This window comes from Rattus rattus, chromosome X (genome assembly GCF_011064425.1).
Source record: "Rattus rattus isolate New Zealand chromosome X, Rrattus_CSIRO_v1, whole genome shotgun sequence".
NCBI classification, from domain to species: Eukaryota; Metazoa; Chordata; class Mammalia; order Rodentia; family Muridae; genus Rattus; species Rattus rattus.
In genome coordinates this window covers 3,320,547-3,336,875 of record NC_046172.1, presented here as the reverse complement: position 1 = coordinate 3,336,875, position 16,329 = coordinate 3,320,547, and the positions used below count along the sequence as shown (strand labels likewise).

The 16,329-nt window shown below is 41.1% G+C and overlaps 1 protein-coding gene across 1 annotated transcript in view; it reads left to right on the top strand.

The window, feature by feature from the left end:
* Slc9a7 (solute carrier family 9 member A7) overlaps window positions 1–13,793 on the top strand; it is a 631,669-nt gene extending 617,876 nt beyond the window's left edge. Inside the window, 2 exon segments of the mRNA XM_032889988.1 lie at window positions 11,018–11,123; window positions 12,738–13,793. Of these exon segments, the coding sequence (XP_032745879.1) occupies window positions 11,018–11,123; window positions 12,738–12,989 (358 nt within the window). The 3' untranslated portion in view covers window positions 12,990–13,793.
* The last annotated feature ends 2,536 nt before the right edge of the window (window positions 13,794–16,329 follow it).

The following is a 16,329-nucleotide window of genomic DNA, read 5'->3' as shown; positions in this document are numbered from 1 at the left end:
CATACAGACCTTTCACTTGCTTGGTTAAAGTCACACCAAAGCATTTTATATCATTTGGGTCTATTATGAAGGGTGTCGTTTCCCTAATTTCTTTCTCGGCTTGTTTCTCTTTTGTGTAGAGGAAGGCTACTGATTTATTTGAGTTAATTTTATACCCAGCCACTTTGCTGAAGGTGTTTATCAGGTTTAGTAGTTCTCTGGTGGAACTTTTGGGATCACTTAAATATACTATCATATCATCTGCAAATAGTGATATTTTGACATCTTACTTTTCAATCTGTATCCCTTTCACCTCCTTTGGTTGTCTGATTGCTCTGGCTATGACTTCAAGTACTATATTGAATAAGGAGGGAGTGAGTGGGCAGCCTTGTCTAATACCTGATTTTAGTGGGATTGCTTCAAGTTTCTCTCCATTTAGTTTAATATTAGCTACTGGTTTGCTGTATATGGCTTTTACTATGTTTAGGTATGGGCCTTGAATTCCTATTCTTTCCAGGACTTTTATCATGAAGGGTGTTGAACTTTGTCAAATGCTTTGTCGGCATCTAATGAAATGATCATGTGTTTTTTATCTTTCAGTTTGTTTATATAGTGGATTACAATGATGGTTTTCTGTATATTAAACCATCCCTGTATACCTGGGATGAAGCCTACTTGATCATGATAGATGATTGTTTTGATGTGCTCTTGGATTCGGTTTGCAAGAATTTTATTGAGTATCTTTGTGTCGATATTCATAAGGGAAATTGGTCTGAAGTACTCTTTCTTTTTTGGGTCTTTGTGTGGTTTAGGTATAAGAGTAATTGTGGCTTCATAGAAGGAATTCGGTAGTGCTCCATCTGTTCCAATTTTGTGAAATAGTTTGGATAGTATTGGCATGAGGTCTTCTATGAAGGTCTGATAGAATTCTGCACTAAACCCGTCTGGACCTGGGCTCTTTTTGGATGGGAGACTTTTAATGACTGCTTTTATTTCTTTAGGAGTTATGGTGTTGTTTAAATGGTTTATCTGTTCCTGATTTAACTTGGGTACCTGGTATCTGTCTAGGAAATTGTCCATTTCGTCCAGATTTTCAAGCTTGGTTGAATATAGGCTTTTGTAGTAGGATCTGATGATTTTTTGAATTTCCTCTGGCTCTGTTGTTATGTCTCCTTTTCATTTCTGATTTTGTTAACTTGGACATACTCTCTGTGTCCTCTGGTTAGACTGGCTAAGGGTTTATCTATCTTTTTGATTTTCTCAAAGAACCAACTTTTGGTTCTGTTGATTCTTTCTATGGTCCTTTTTGTTTCTACTTGGTTGATTTCAGCTCTGAGTTTGATTATTTCCTGCCTTCTACTCCTCCTGGGTGTGTTTGCTTCTTTTTGTTCTAGAGCTTTTAGGTGTGCTGTCAAGCTGCTGATATATGCTCTCACCTGTTTCTTTTTGCAGGCACTCAGAGCTATGAGTTTTCCTCTTAGCACAGCTTTCATTGTGTCTCATAAGTTTGGGTATGTTGTACCTTCATTTTCATTAAATTCCAAGGAATCTTTAATTTCTTTCTTTATTTCTTCCTTGACCAGGTTATCATTGAGTAGAGCATTACTCAACTTCCATGTATATGTGGGCATTCTTTCCTTACTGTTATTGAAGACCAGCTTTAGCCCGTGGTGGTCTGATAGGACACATGGGATTATTTCTATCTTTCTGCATCTGTTGAGGCCTGTTTTATGACTGATTATACGGTCAGTTTTGGAGAAAGTACCATGAGGTGGTGAGAAGAAGGTATAGTCTCTGGTGAGAATTCTGGTGTAATTCTGATAGGTTTGCCTTTATATGTTACTTGACCTTTTCCCCTTTCTCCTTTTAATATTCTTTCTTTGTTTTGTACATTTGGTCTTTTGACTCTTATGTGACAGTAGGAGTTTCTTTTCTGGTCCAGTCTATGTGGAGTTTTGTAGGCTTCTTGTATGTTTATGGGCATCTCTTTCTTTAGGTTAGGGAAGTTTTCTTCTATGATTTTGTTGAAGATATTTACTGGTCCTTTGAGTGGGGAGTCTTCACTCTCTTCTATACTTATTGTCTTTAGGTTTGATCTTCTCATTGTGTCCTGGATTTCCTGTATGTTTTCGTCCAGTATCTTTTTCCATTTTCCATTATCTTTGACAGTTGTATCGATGATTTCTATGGAATCTTCTGCTCCTCAGATTCTCTCTTCTATCTCTTGCATTCTGTTAGTGATGCTTGTATCTATGGCTCATTGTCTCTTCCTTTGGTTTTCTATGTCCAGGGTTCTTTCCCTTTGTGTTTTCTTTATTGCTTCTATTTCCATTTTCAATTGCTTCACCTGTTTGATTGTGTTTTCCTCTAAGTCTTTCAGGGATTTTTGCATTTCCTTTCTATAGGCTTCTCCTTGTTTTTTATGTTTTCCTGCATTTCTCTAAGGGAATTCTTATCTTTCTAGAAGTCCCCCATCATCATGATCAAATGTGATTTTAAATCTAGATCTTGCTTTTCTGGTGTGTTTGAATATTCAGTGTTTGCTTTGGTGGGAGAATTGGGCTCCGATGATGCCATGTAGTCTTGGTTTCTGTTGCTTGGTTTCCTGTGCTTGCCTCTCACCATCACGTTGTCTCTGGTGTTACCTTATTCTGCTATTTCTGACAGTGTGTAGACTGTCCTATAGGCCTGTGTGTCAGGAGTTCTGTACACCTGTTTTCCTCTTCTCTTTCAGCCAGTTATGGGAACTGTGTTCTGCTTTCAGGCGTGTAGTTGTTCCTGTGTACTGGTCTTCAGGTGTTCCTGTGGGCGTGTGTACTGAGTCCACCAGGAAGGTCACTTGGAGTAGAAATGTTGGTCTTGCCTCTGGTCTCGGGCCTGGAGTCACTTCTCAGATCAGGGTTTCAGCTCTCTCTGAGGGCCACTATGAATAGGGCCTGCCCTGCCTTTGCTCAGGACCCTGTACACAGGGGGCCCAGATGGCGCTAGGCATTTTCCTCTAGCATCAGAAATGTGGGCAGAAAGTATTCTCCTCTGGCTTCCCAGGTGTGTCTGCCCCTCTGAAGGTGTAGTTCTCCCTCCCATGGGATTTGGGTGCAGGGAGCTGTTTGACTGGGTCTCTTCAGATCCAGGCGGTGTCTGGACGGCAGTGATGAGTGCCCCTATGTTCCTGTTCCCAGAGGCCCTATAAGGTTTCCTGTTGGGCCAGGGATGTGGGCAGGGGTGGGCAGTACTAGTGGTCTCTCCTGCCCTGCAGTCTCAGGAGTGCCCACTTGTCTGGGTGGTGACCTCTCTCTCCCAAGGGGTTTCGGAGCAGGGAGCTATGGTCTGGGATCAGGGAGGTTCGGGCACCAGCTAGAAACCGGAAGTGCCAGGTCCCAGAGGAATTTTGCCTTTGTGAGTCCTGAGTCCACCAGGCAGGTCACTTGGAGCAGAAAAGTTGGTCTTTCTTCTGGTCTCAGGCCTTGAGTCACTTCTCAGATCCGGGTTTCAGCTCTCCGTGAGGGCAGCAACCAGAAGGGGGGTTTCTACTTCTTAATTCAAGGAACAGAAACTAAAGCAGGCATAATCTTGCTTAGATGCTTAGATGGGGAAGTTACCCATGATTCATCATACTTCCTCATTATCACAAATCCAGAAAATTTACTTTTGATATTATGAGAAGAAAATTTGGGCAGGCATGATAGGGTAGTGCCAACCTGTAACCATAGCACTTAAGCAGAAGGAACTTGAATTCAGGACAAGTCTAGTCTCCATAGCAATTTTCTGGGGTATATTGTGCGTTGGAGTGTGTCTTAGTTACTTTTTTATTGCTGTGATAAGATACCATGATCTAGGAAGAGTTTATTAGGAGTTTGAGAGAGTTAGTTAGAACCCATGACCATTATGGTGGGAGCATGGCAGCAGGCAGGCAGACAGGCATGATGATCAAGCAGTAGCTGAGAGCTTACATCTGATCCACAATCATGAAGCAAAGAGAGAGAGAAAGCTAACTGGGAATAGCTTGGGATTTTGAAATTATAAAGCCCATCACCAGTGACATAACTCCTTCAACAAGGCCATATCTCCTAATCCTTCTCAAACATTCCTGCAACCTGGGGACAAAACATTCAAATATTTGAGCCTATGGGGCCACTCTCATTCAAACAGTCACAGAGACCAACTCATGAGACCACATCTCAAAAAATAAGAGAGTTGACTTGAACATGAATTATTTCCACAGTTCTACAGAGCCTCCTTCTCCACAGGTCTTAAAATGGAGCAGACAAACTTCCAGTTTAAAGTGAAAGGCTCAGTGTCTACATACTCTTCTTTCTTTGCCAAGGCCTCACAGAAATAACAAGAGTTATTTTTGCTTACTTGGAAAGCCAAAGAAAGGTAGAAAAATTACAGCAGACAAAACACAGTCAAAGATAAAAATGAGTCTTAGCCATTTCGCTTAGCTGATTACTCAAGATTGTTGGGAACAGCTGTCTCAGTTTCTTTTTGTCAACAGATTAACTAGTAGCAATGAGTCTTTGCTCAGTCTTAGACATCTGGAGAAAGTAGAAACCGTTGACAGAGAGGGGTGTTAGTAGAGAAACAGATACCAAAGATTTTTGTGCCCAGAGTAACCATCCTGTTCTTGTTTTTTAATAACATAATAGGAGTCTCCATTATGCCTGATGAACTAAGAGACTGAATAAATACAGGAGGGAGTAGGGATACTGAAATAATTAAACAATTGCAGATGTTTACTCTGAAAAGCTTCTAGCTAGGCATGTTGATGATGATGGTGATGATGATGATGGTGGTGGTGGTGATGATGATGATGATGTAAACCCTTAATTTTAGCACTTGGGTGGGTGAGGCAGACGGATTGCTATGAGTTACAGGCCAGCATAGCCTAAATAATGAGCTACAGGCCAGCTTGTTATCATCTGGATGTGAGACCTTGTCTTAGAAAAAAAATAAGAAAAACCCAAAACATAAAATTTTTAGAAATAAATGAGAGATTTTTTTCAGTCATGAAATAAGGGCAAGTTATTAGAAAACTGATGAAGAAGAAAAGAAAAAATCTTGGAAATTAAAAATAAACTGTGTGTTGCATGCCTATGGCAAGAGAATAAATAGGATGCTGTCTCAAGCTTTTCAGAAAATAATGCCCCCATCTAAGTGTGATGAATAGTTGTGCATAGCAAAGAATAAATCATTGATTTGGAAAATAAAGTTGAAACAAATACCTCAAGAATTAGCAAAAATAAAAATTCAGAGACATGTTGAGAGAAGAGTGTCAGCTACAGAGGGCCCATGTCATCCAGCCTCCTTGGGCTCTGGCTCTAACTTTCATGGATTAGTTTGCATTTTGATAGCAGGTAAATGCATAAACATATATTTTCTAGGGAAAGTGTGAAATCCATTGTGAAGCTCCACAGCTTCAGAATGGCCATTCTAACTGTACAGAAGTTCATTCTAATGCATAGATTTTGGGTCTGGTTTATTTTGGTGTGTTGATGTTTTGTATTTGCAAGTTTCATATAGTGGAGTTTGAATTAAACTAGCTTTTCAAAGGAAATGAGATATTTTTAAACAGAGAGAAAAATAATAAAATATAGGTGACATGAAAGCAGAAGCAGGGACTATTTGGGGATGTAGGGAACCAGCAAGAGTAGGATAGGAAGCATGGGGGAAAGGGACAAATAAGAACAAAGGAAAATGACACACATGCACGAAAATGCCATAATGAAACACATCACTATGGGGCTGGAGAGATAGCTCGGTGGTTAAGAGCACTGACTGTTTTCCCAGAGGTCCTGAGTTCAATTCCCAGCAACCACATGGTGGCTCACAATCTGTAATGGGATCTGATCCATCTTCTGATGTGTCTGAAGACAGCGACAGTGTACTCACATATATAAAATAAATAAATCTTAGTAAAAGAAACACATCACTTGTATGATAACAAAATATGAATACAATTTAAGAAAATGTATATGTACCCAAATACATATTTTTAAAGGAAATTGTTCTAAACTGTCTCAATTTCAGTCAAAAGGGCTTATCTTTGATGTGCCCAAGGCTGGAAACAGTGCAGCAATTCTGGCTTGATCCTTGACATGATAGAGATTAAAGCTCTTGCTACCTTCTAAGATAAAGACAGGAGAAAAATAATTGCCTAACAGGGGCCCTCACACCCAAGCATCGTTGTTTTAAATTTTATTACTTTTTACTTTTTTACAGTCAGCCATTTCCCCCTTCCTCCAGATCCCTCCCACAGTTTCCTCATCCCATTCTTCCTCCCCCCTGTCTCCAAGAGGATGTTTTCCCCACAACCAGGTCTTCCAATTCCCTGGGCCTTCAGTCTTTTGAGGGTAGGTGCATCTTCTCTGACTGAACCCAAACCCAGGAGTCCTCTGCTGTATATGTGTTAGGAGGCCTCATCTCAGCTGGTGTATGCTGCCTGGTTGGTGGCCCAGTGTCTAAGAGATCTCAGGGGTCCAGGTTAATTGAGACTGCTGGTCCTCCTACAGGGTGGCCCTCCTCCTTAGCTTCCTCCAGCTGCTCCCTAATTCAACCAGAGGGGTCAGCAGCTTCCGTTCATTGGTTGGGAGCAAATATCTGCATCTGACTCTTTCAGCTGCTTGTTGGGTCTTTCAGAGAGCAGTCATGATAGACCCCTTTTTGTGAGTGCCCCATAGCTTCAGTAATTGTGTCAGGCTTTGGGGCCTCCCCTTGAGATGGATCCCAAGTTGGGGTGATCATTGGACCACCTTTCCCTCAGGCTCGTCTCCATTTTTGTCCCCACAGTTCTTTTTAGAAAGGAACAATTCTGGGTCAGTGTTGTGGTAAATCTTAAACAACAACAACAACAACAACAACAACAACAACAACAACAACAACAGCAAAACTGATAACCTTTTATCCTGCACTAGTCCAGGCACCTGTAGGGCCACATGTCACCCTTTTGTCCAGCTCTAGCGCCCACACCCGCCCACACCCGCCCACACCCATGGGACTGCATGGCACTGCAGGGTATCTTTCACTCTCTCTAGTGCTGGCACTCATGGGGCCAATATGGTACTTGGTTTCCTTCTGACCCTCTCTAGAGCCTGTACCTATAGGGCTGCATGGCACTGCAGGGTATCTTTATCTCAGCGGCTCGACACTGCCCCCAACATACTCTCTAACCTGGGAAGTTTATGAGTTGTTCCAAGTGTGGCACCTTGCCATGCTGCTTTCACTCACAGTTCCCTTAGCCAGTTGTTACCACGCCAGACATCCACATCCCAATTCTGTGGTGGGCTTGGTGCATCCCTTCACTGCACCTTCTCTTGAACTCAATTAAGTTGCCACATGAAAGAACACACCACACAATAACCTCTGATCCAATTGATAAGATATAATTTGCCCATCTAGACAGCACAAAATCCTTTACACACCCATCCCTGAAAAATATTCATAACAACTTGTATCTATGTGCAGAGAATCTTAACATCTGCCACCATGTTCTCTCAGCTCCTTCTCCTCTTTCTAAAACTTTATTCTCGCCCATCCTTCCTTCTCATTCAATGACAGACCTTGTTCTATCCTGTACCTGCTTTCCTACATAAAGACATCAACCTACAGGTCAGAATTTTGATTGGATATTTTCTTTACTGACATTTCAAATGTTATCCCTTTTCCTGATTTCCCCTCTGGAGTCCCCCTATCCCTTCAGATCAGAATTTTTGACTATGGGGTGGTAACCCCATCCCTCCACTTAATGCGCTGTCTTTCTACTCATAGAGTCCATCTCCCCACTGTTGCACATTTCATCTAAGGTCCCTCCCTTTTAGTCCTGAGAGCCTCTCACTTCCCAGGTCTCTGGTACTTTCAAGAGTGTCACTCCACCTCCCATCCCCCCACATTGCTTATTTCCATTCATTTTGCTGGCCCTCAAGGCGTCCCCTCCCGAATACCTGGTCACATACCCTTTTCCTCTCCCCCTCCTCTCTCTCACCCAGGTCCCTCTTTCCCTCTGCCTCTCATTATTTTCTTCTCCCTCCCAGGTGAGACTGAAGTATCCTCACTTGGGCCTTTCTACTTGTTAACCTTCTTGAGTTCTGTGGATTGTATCCTAGGTATTCTATACTTTTTTGGCTAATATTCACTTATTAGTGAGTCTTTTGTTTTAGGGCGAAATGTTCTATAGATATCTGTAAAATCAATTTGGTTCCATAACCTCTTAGTTTCACTGTGTCTTGGTTTAGTTTCTGTCTCAATGACCTGTCTATTGGTGAGAGTGGGATGTTGAAGTCTCCCACTACTATTGTGTGAGGTTCATTGTGTACTTTGAGCTTTAATAAAGTTTCTTTTCTGAATGTGGGTGCCCTTGTATTTGAGGCATAGATATTCAGAATTGAGACTTTTTCTTGGTGAATTTTTCATCTGATGAATATGAAGTGTCCTTCCCATCTTGCTTGATAACTTTTGGTTGAAAGTCTATCTTATTCAATATTAGAATGTCTACTCCAGCTTATTTCTTGGGACCACTTGCTTGGAAGACTTTTTTTCAGTCTTTTACACTGAGGTGGTGTCTGTCTTTGTCACTGATGAGTGTTTCCTGTATGCAGCAAAATGCTGGCTCCTGCTTGCTTATCCAGTCTGTTTCGTTTATGTCTTTTTATTGAGGAATCGAGTCCACTTATATTGTGAGATATTAAGGACAGATGATTGTTAGTTCCTTTAATATTTGTTGTTGTAGGTGGCATTGTGTGTCTGTGATTCACTTCTTTTGGTTTTGTTATGAGATGATTAATTTCTAGTTTTTTCTTTAGTATAGATACCCTTCTTGTGTTAGTGTTTTCCTTCTAGAATTCTCTGTAGGCTGGATTGGTAGAGAAATATTATTTAAATTTGATTTTGTCATGGAATATTTTGGTTTCTCCATCTATGATGATTGAGTTTTGCTGGGTATAGTAGCCTGGGCTGGCATTTGTGTTCTCTTAGGGTCTGCATGACCTCTGTCCAGGCTCTTCTGGCTTTTAGGGTCTCTATTGAGAAGTCTGGTGTAAGTCTGATAGGTCTGCCTTTATGTGTTACTTGTCCTTTTCCCATTACAGCTTTTAATATTCTTTCTTTGTTCTGTGCATTTAGTGTTTTGATTATTATCTGATGAGAGGATTCTCTTTTCTGGTCCAATCTATTTGGAATTCTGTAGGCTCCTTGTACATTTGTGGCCTTCTCTTTCTTTAGGTTGGGAAAGTTTTCTTCTATGATTTTGTTGAAGATGTTTTCTGGTACTTTGAGCTGAGAATCTTTGTTTCCCCCTATTCCTATTATTCCTAGGTTTGGTCTTTTCATTGTGTCCTGGATTTCCTGGATGTCCTCTCTTAGGAGGTTTTTTTTTTCGTTTTACATTAACTTTGACAGTTGTGTCGATGATTTCTATGAAATCTTCTACACCAGAGATTCTCTCTTCTATCTCTTGTATTCTGTTGGTGATGCTTTTATCTATAATTTCTGAGTTTTTCCCTATGTTTTCCATTTACAGGATTGCTTCCATTTGAATTTTCTTTATTGTTTCTTCTTCCACTTTTACATCTTGGACCGCTTTGTTCAATTCCTTTACCTGTTTTGATTGTGTTTTCCTGTATTTCTTTAAGGGATTTAGTTGCTTTCTCTTTAACGGCTTCTACCTTTTTACCTGTGTTGTCCTGTATTTATTTCAGTGAGTTACTTATATCCCCCTTTTAAAAGACTCTATTATCTTCATGAGATAGGAATTTAGGTCAGCTTCTTGATTTTCTAGTGTGTTGGGGGGTACCCAGGGCTTGCTGTGGTGGGAGAACTGAGTCCTGATGGTACCAAAGTATATTAGCTTTTGTTGTTTGTGGTCTTGCACTTGCCTCTTGACATTTGGTTAACTTTGGTGTTAACTGGCCTGGATGTCTCATTCTGGATTCTGCCTCCTGTGTTGCTGTAGGTCTCCTGGGAGACTTGTGGCCTTGGGTGCAGCAGATCTCCTGGGAGGCTTTCAGACTGTGGGGTCTTCAAAAGGGCAGACAAGATGATGATCTACCCTGGTGGAAGGTGTGGGCCTGAAGGGAGGTGGAGTTTGAGCAGAGGGGAGTCCTACATCTGGGGTCCATGCTGCTTGGGTTGTTTGGGTGGGTCATTTACCTGTTGCCCTGGGTGCAGCAGATCTCCTGGGAGACCTTCAGATTGTGGGGTCTGCAGCTCGTTCTGTCTGCAATGAGCTTCAGCTAAGCCCTTGTTTCCAACTTTTAACAGAGAGCTATTTCTTGGGGGAGGGTTAGGAGGATGTTGGCCTGGAAACCGGGAAGGGGAATAACAATCAAAATGTAAAGAAGAAATACTCAAGTTAATAAAGATAAAAAAAATAAAAAAGAGTTAAATAGTTCACAACCAGAATTATACCTCAGTTTTCTGCTTAGAAGAAACAAATTAGTAAGCAATGTACTCTAATGAGTCCATTGTGTTTTGTTTGTTTTTTCCTTCGAGAGAAGGTTTCTCTACATAACATCCTTGGCTGTCCTGGAACTAGCTCTGTAGACCAGGCTGGCCTCAAACTCACAGTGATCCACCTGCCTCTGCCTACCAATTGCTAGGATTAAAGGTGTGCAGCACCACCACCAAGCTTGGTGTTCTTTTTGTTTGCTTGCCTGCTTGGTTTGGATTTTGTGGGAGTTTTATTATTTGAGAGAAGTTCATAGTGTTGTCCATATTGACTTTAAGATCATTATCTTCCTGCTCCAACCTTCCAAATGCTGGGATTCCAGGTGTGTGCTGTTGTTCTTGAATTAATTTGACATTTCTTTAACTGACTATTAGAAGTCACTACCCTGAGAGTTATGCATGTACACTTAGATGGCACTGAGGTAGAGTTTCATCTTTTCTTCCTATGGTTGTAAGGATTTTCTATGTTGTACTGAAAGAATGAGAGTGGGAGACTTTTATAGGCAGAATGCCAGACAATTTATTACTCTGGGTTTTAAAAAGGCATATGTTTTGTGTATTACTTTAATTGTAGCCATTTTCCTTGATTTCCCTTTTAAAGTTACTTGAAGCCAATTCTCACCCACAGTGGTCCCCCACTAACCACCACTCTCCCAGCCTGGTGTGGCTTGATGGCTCGATGTCTGACCAGTCCCCAGGTGTATGATGTAAGTAAAGCCTATAAGGTGCACTCAAATGGTAGTCTCTTCCTTAGGAAGAAATGCCACACCCCAAACTCCAGATCTAACAATTTTGCTCATCAAATACAATTAGAAATGGTGTGTGTGTATGTTTAATCGTATGGCACAGTAACACAAAAACCTTTTGGCAAGGTTTTGAGTATGGGCAGCTGTGTTTGGGAATCCAAGTGATCAGATTGTATTTCAAGCTATCACAGGCTATTGAAGAACAATACACCACTAAACCCATTTTCTTATCTGTATCATGGGCCTACTAGTATCAGCTGATGTGAGCATTAAATAAGGTTCATCAAAATACACCATAAACCACAAGGCAGCACACCAAATTAAGGATTTCCTTGCAAGCAGTTTATATTGGCTTGTTTAGGTCCTGTCTTACCATTTTCCAGTGCTAGAAATGGAGTCATCATAGTTAGCAAAGAATGCTCCTGCTGTGGATGTCTTATGGCTGAACTTGAGCTCCCAATGTGGGTGGCAGGGAGAGAGCAAGCAGTTGTCAACAGTGAAGCAGTAGAAAGGAAGACAGAGCTTCCTCCTCTTTCATCTCTCTCCCACCATCCCAAGATGATAGAGTCATTACCTAACTGAAGGAAAAGATCTTCTTAGATTTGTGTTCAGCCTCATAGCTGCCAAAGGCTTGTTTCCTTCTCAGCACATTGCAAAGGAGCATATGCTGCAGCAATATAGTGAGGAAAGTACAATCTTAGGGATAACTCAGGCTGTCTGTGGCCCTGTGATTAGTAGTTGACAAATCTGAGACTTTAAGATGGGTCTCCAAATAGTCAATAATCTGCAGTTGATTTAACCAATGATGAGATATCAGAAGGCTGTCCCAAGGTCTGAGGAAGAAGGGCTCTCAAGAAGTTCAAACAGGTCAGTGGGGTCAGGAAAGGTTGCACACATTCGTAGAAAGGAGTATGTAAGGGCAACTGTACCCAAAGACTCAGGATGAAAGCAGCAGTTTCTTAGATGTCACATCCTTCCTTTGAGAACAAAGATTGCATCTACCTAGTCATGGTGCATCTGAAATCCAGTGCTGCTATGCAGTGTGTGCTCTTCCTCATCCCCCTTAGACAAAGACAACCATTATGACAGAGTTGTCTTGTCAGTAAGTGCCTACCACACAAGCATAAGAAACTGAGTTTGAATCCCCAGTACCCACATAAATTGCTGGGCTCGATGGTGCATATCTGTAACCTAATTAATAGCCTAATTAATAAGTGGACTCCAGGTTCAGTGAGAGGGTTCATAAAATCCTTTTTCAAAAAAGATGTTTTTATGTCTATATGTATTTGTGTGCCTGAGTAGGTGTGTATGTATATGAGCAAATATGTACAGATATACACAGAGCCAGAAAGGGTTTTGGATTCCCTAAATTGGAATCACAGGCAACTATAAATTGCCTAATTTGGGTGCTATGAATTGAACCTGGGTTCTTTGTAAAAGAAGCAAGTGTTCTTAACTTTTGCACCATCTCCGCAGCCTCCCAAGTCCTTGGTTTTTTGATATAAGAATTTGGGGTTAGGTTGGCCACAGCTCTGGAAAATCTCAGGTTCCCCTTTTGTTGGCTGTACCTTTCAGAACCAAGAGCCACTGCGAGAAGATGACTCTGATTTCATCCTGACGGAAGGTGACCTCACCTTGACCTATGGAGATAGCACTGTGACAGCAAATGGCTCCTCAAGCTCCTACACAGCCTCCACGAGTCTTGAGTGTGGTCGGAGAACAAAAAGCAGCTCTGAGGAAGTGCTCGAGCGAGACCTGGGAATGGGAGACCAGAAGGTTTCCAGCCGGGGAACTCCCCTTGTGTTTCCACTGCAGGAAAATGCATGACTTACCTATAAATTCTGAGGGATCAGGGAGGCTCTCATAAGGGTGAGGATGGTCAAATGCCCCAGTGTGTCTGATATGTTACATTGACTGTGTTAAAACTAATGCTTGCTTCAACGGGGCTTGAAACTCTCTTACCACTCAAAACTTAACCCAAGACTCAGATGACGAAGCTGAAGTGTCTCTAAATTAAAGACAAATGTAGACCTATTCCCACTTTTTCACATAGTAGTACACTGTTTCAGAGTTAAACAAAACAATAGCATGCTTTAATGGTCTCTCACTTCATCCTCCTGTAGCATCTGAGCATGGTGGGTTGGATAAGGGGCTTCATCGCTACGCTATAGTGCCAGTCTAGCTGGCCCAAGAAACATCAAGTTGGGAGGACAAGTTAGACAAATGACAGTGAAGAAAGAAACTGGGATCAGAATTCCAATGGTGCCAGATGCTGGCGTTGCACCAGATCATCCTCCTGTCACAGTCTTGCCTATTCTACTTGTGTTGCTCCTAGACTGAGGATTAGGAAGTATGTCCATAGGCTGGCGCCTTAGCTCAGTGGGAGAGTACTAGAGTACTTGCTGTAGCTCACCAGACCCTGGGTTCTACCCCAGCACTGCAAAAATTGTGTGTATGTGCACAGGGGTTTTCCAAGAGCATTTCAATATGGAGGTGGGCGGGGGAGGGGGGAGAAGTCTAGTTCCTTCTCTGGAAATCTTTATAAAAGAGTTACAGAAATGTTTAAAACCAAAGGCAAATCATGTTCTGTTCTTCTGTTTTCATTAAATGAGGACTGGAGGTACTAGGAAACTGCTGATGATACCATGGCAATACTTATTTGACTTTTGAGGCTACCATGTGAGCCCACTGTCTAGAAGGTATCAGATATGAACTGAGATGTGTCCACCACAGGGTTTAAGGTAGCATAGATATTGCTGTTTTCTGGGGAAGAATAGGTAGCAAGAAACAGAAGAGACCGTAGACTATAGCTTGAGGAAAGAGATTTTAATGTGAAAAATAACCTGTAAAGAAAAGAAAAGATGGAAGTCTTTATTTTTATTTTACATAAATTTTACTTTAAAACATCCAAAAGAGATAATTCCAAAATCACACTACATAGAATATAGAACTTGCTTTGTTATAAATTGAAAATATGTATATTTCAAGTAAACACTGGTTCCAAGTACCAACTATTTCTATGACAAAACTTCAATACTTATAATTCTTCCCCATTGTTACTATTTTCCAGCACCTGAAGATGAAAATCATTCTAGGTGCTTTGTTTCAACCTGAACTTTGTTACTAAAAATACATATCAGAGCTTTTAAATGAGTTACTATTTCTGCTTTCAGAATAGACAGGAAAGTCCAAAAACAAAACAAGAAAACAAACAAACAAAAAACCCAAATCTGACTTTTTAAAACTATTAGGTAACTGGCATTTTGACCACATCTTCTTTTGTGAAATTTGATAAATCCAAGAATCAAAGATGAGTCATCTCCTTGTGTGTGAGTTGGTGTTGGTCAAGGAGCATCCACTGCAGCAACCTTCCTGTGGACCAGGTCTTGTTGCTATGCTCCACTTCTGAGTTTGAACCTTTTCTTCCAGCCTGACTTTTCTTTCTTCAGGAATTATGTTTGATATATTCAGCTATGTTCTGATAGGTAGGATTATGTCTGCCTAAAGTGTGAAGTAGAAGGTGAAGCAGGATGAGGTTTAGTCAGATTCACCCTGTGAATGGGAGAACTTCTGGGCACACTGTGGGGATTCCTTTGCTGTGGACAACGAACTGCCCTAAGATTCTCCAAATCAGAGCTTCTCCAGAAAGTGTTACAAAGTTTCACATCATCTGAATTCTAGTGGTCAAAAACAGTACTATTGTTAAAATGTTGCTTTAACCAACTGGCTTTTTCTTCATAGAATGCCTTTTTCTTCATAGAATGCGTTTTTCTTCAATCCCAGATGAAACCTAGCATCTGTAAAACTTATTTGCCTAAAAGTTCTTTTCATGGTGGTGAAGTTGTAGCAGCGTCACAAGCAGTAGTGAGCAGCTGCTGGAAATGCTGCTCTTCTGATCAATTCTTTACATTGTTGAATCTCTAACTCCAGCTTCCCGAAGTTTCTTGGATGTTGATCTTGTCCTTGAAAATACAGTTCATCATTCAAATCTTTCATCATACACGTGTGACTTGAATTTATCACGTTTTCTATAAAAAATTCAATATTTTTCACCATTTTCTTGTGCTTTTAAGTTGCGCTCTCAAGATTTTATGGGAAAGGCCCCACATGATCAGTCTGGCCATCTCCCTAGTATGGTCTTCTGTCAGGTAATTCCCTGTATCATCTGCTGTTTCTCTGTGTTTCCTTTTAAGGGGGAGAAATTCAACATTCTCCATTAGAATTTGTTGCTGATGATATTCATAATCATTCAGATGAATAGTTTCCTTTTTGCACCTCACTTTTGTTTTGCCCATTCTCTGGGAGCCTATGTTTACATCCGTTCTCCTTGAAGAATTCATAATGACTGTGATTGATTTTCATTCTTCTCATTCATAATAAGTTGAGAGAACAGGCCTTTATATAGACATGCCCTTGTTCTCTGTATGGGTGTGCTGAATAGCTTAGCCTGCAACATGTACTTTGTAAATTCTGTACATCATCTTTCTACATTTTCAGTAGATTCTTGTTCCTTCATCTTAAGCCTCCCTCTCCTGAAGTCTAGCACTTCCCTCCTGGAGGATTCTAGTTGCCTGAGTTGCTTAGCAGGTCTGCAGATGACCCACAGCACCTCCCAGCTTCAGATTCAGCGTTTTCACATTTTCTTAAGGTACAAGGTTTCTCCTGTGAGGGACGAGCAGCTCACCCAGAGTTTAAAACAGAAACTATACTTTATTCTTTCTTTGTCCTTTAACTCTTGGATTCTCCATGTAATTAATGAAAATGTAGTCAACTCTTGATCAAGATATGGAAGGGTCAATATTCTCTTTTTTGTATACTAAGTGAGAAAGGCCTTTGCCATTGAGAATAAGCTTGTTTAAGACATCTTTATTTCCTAGGTATACTGAGAGATACTTTTGCTTTCTGCCATCAGACCTGGAACCATCACATTCATCCAGTCTCCATCATTGGGATATCTGATGAGCCCATTAGCAATGAAACTCTTAGAACAGTTGCTGTGATAAAAACATCTCCATCAAGGCCCCAGGAGCTACAGAGTCAATACCACCTTCTGCAGTCCTATTAGCAGTACAGTCACCAAAGCGACATACTGGAGCTGCCTGTTTCTCTAGCATTGGTGAGGCCAGTTGTGTTTTGTAGAAGTCTTAAGACCTGAAAAGAATGTCAG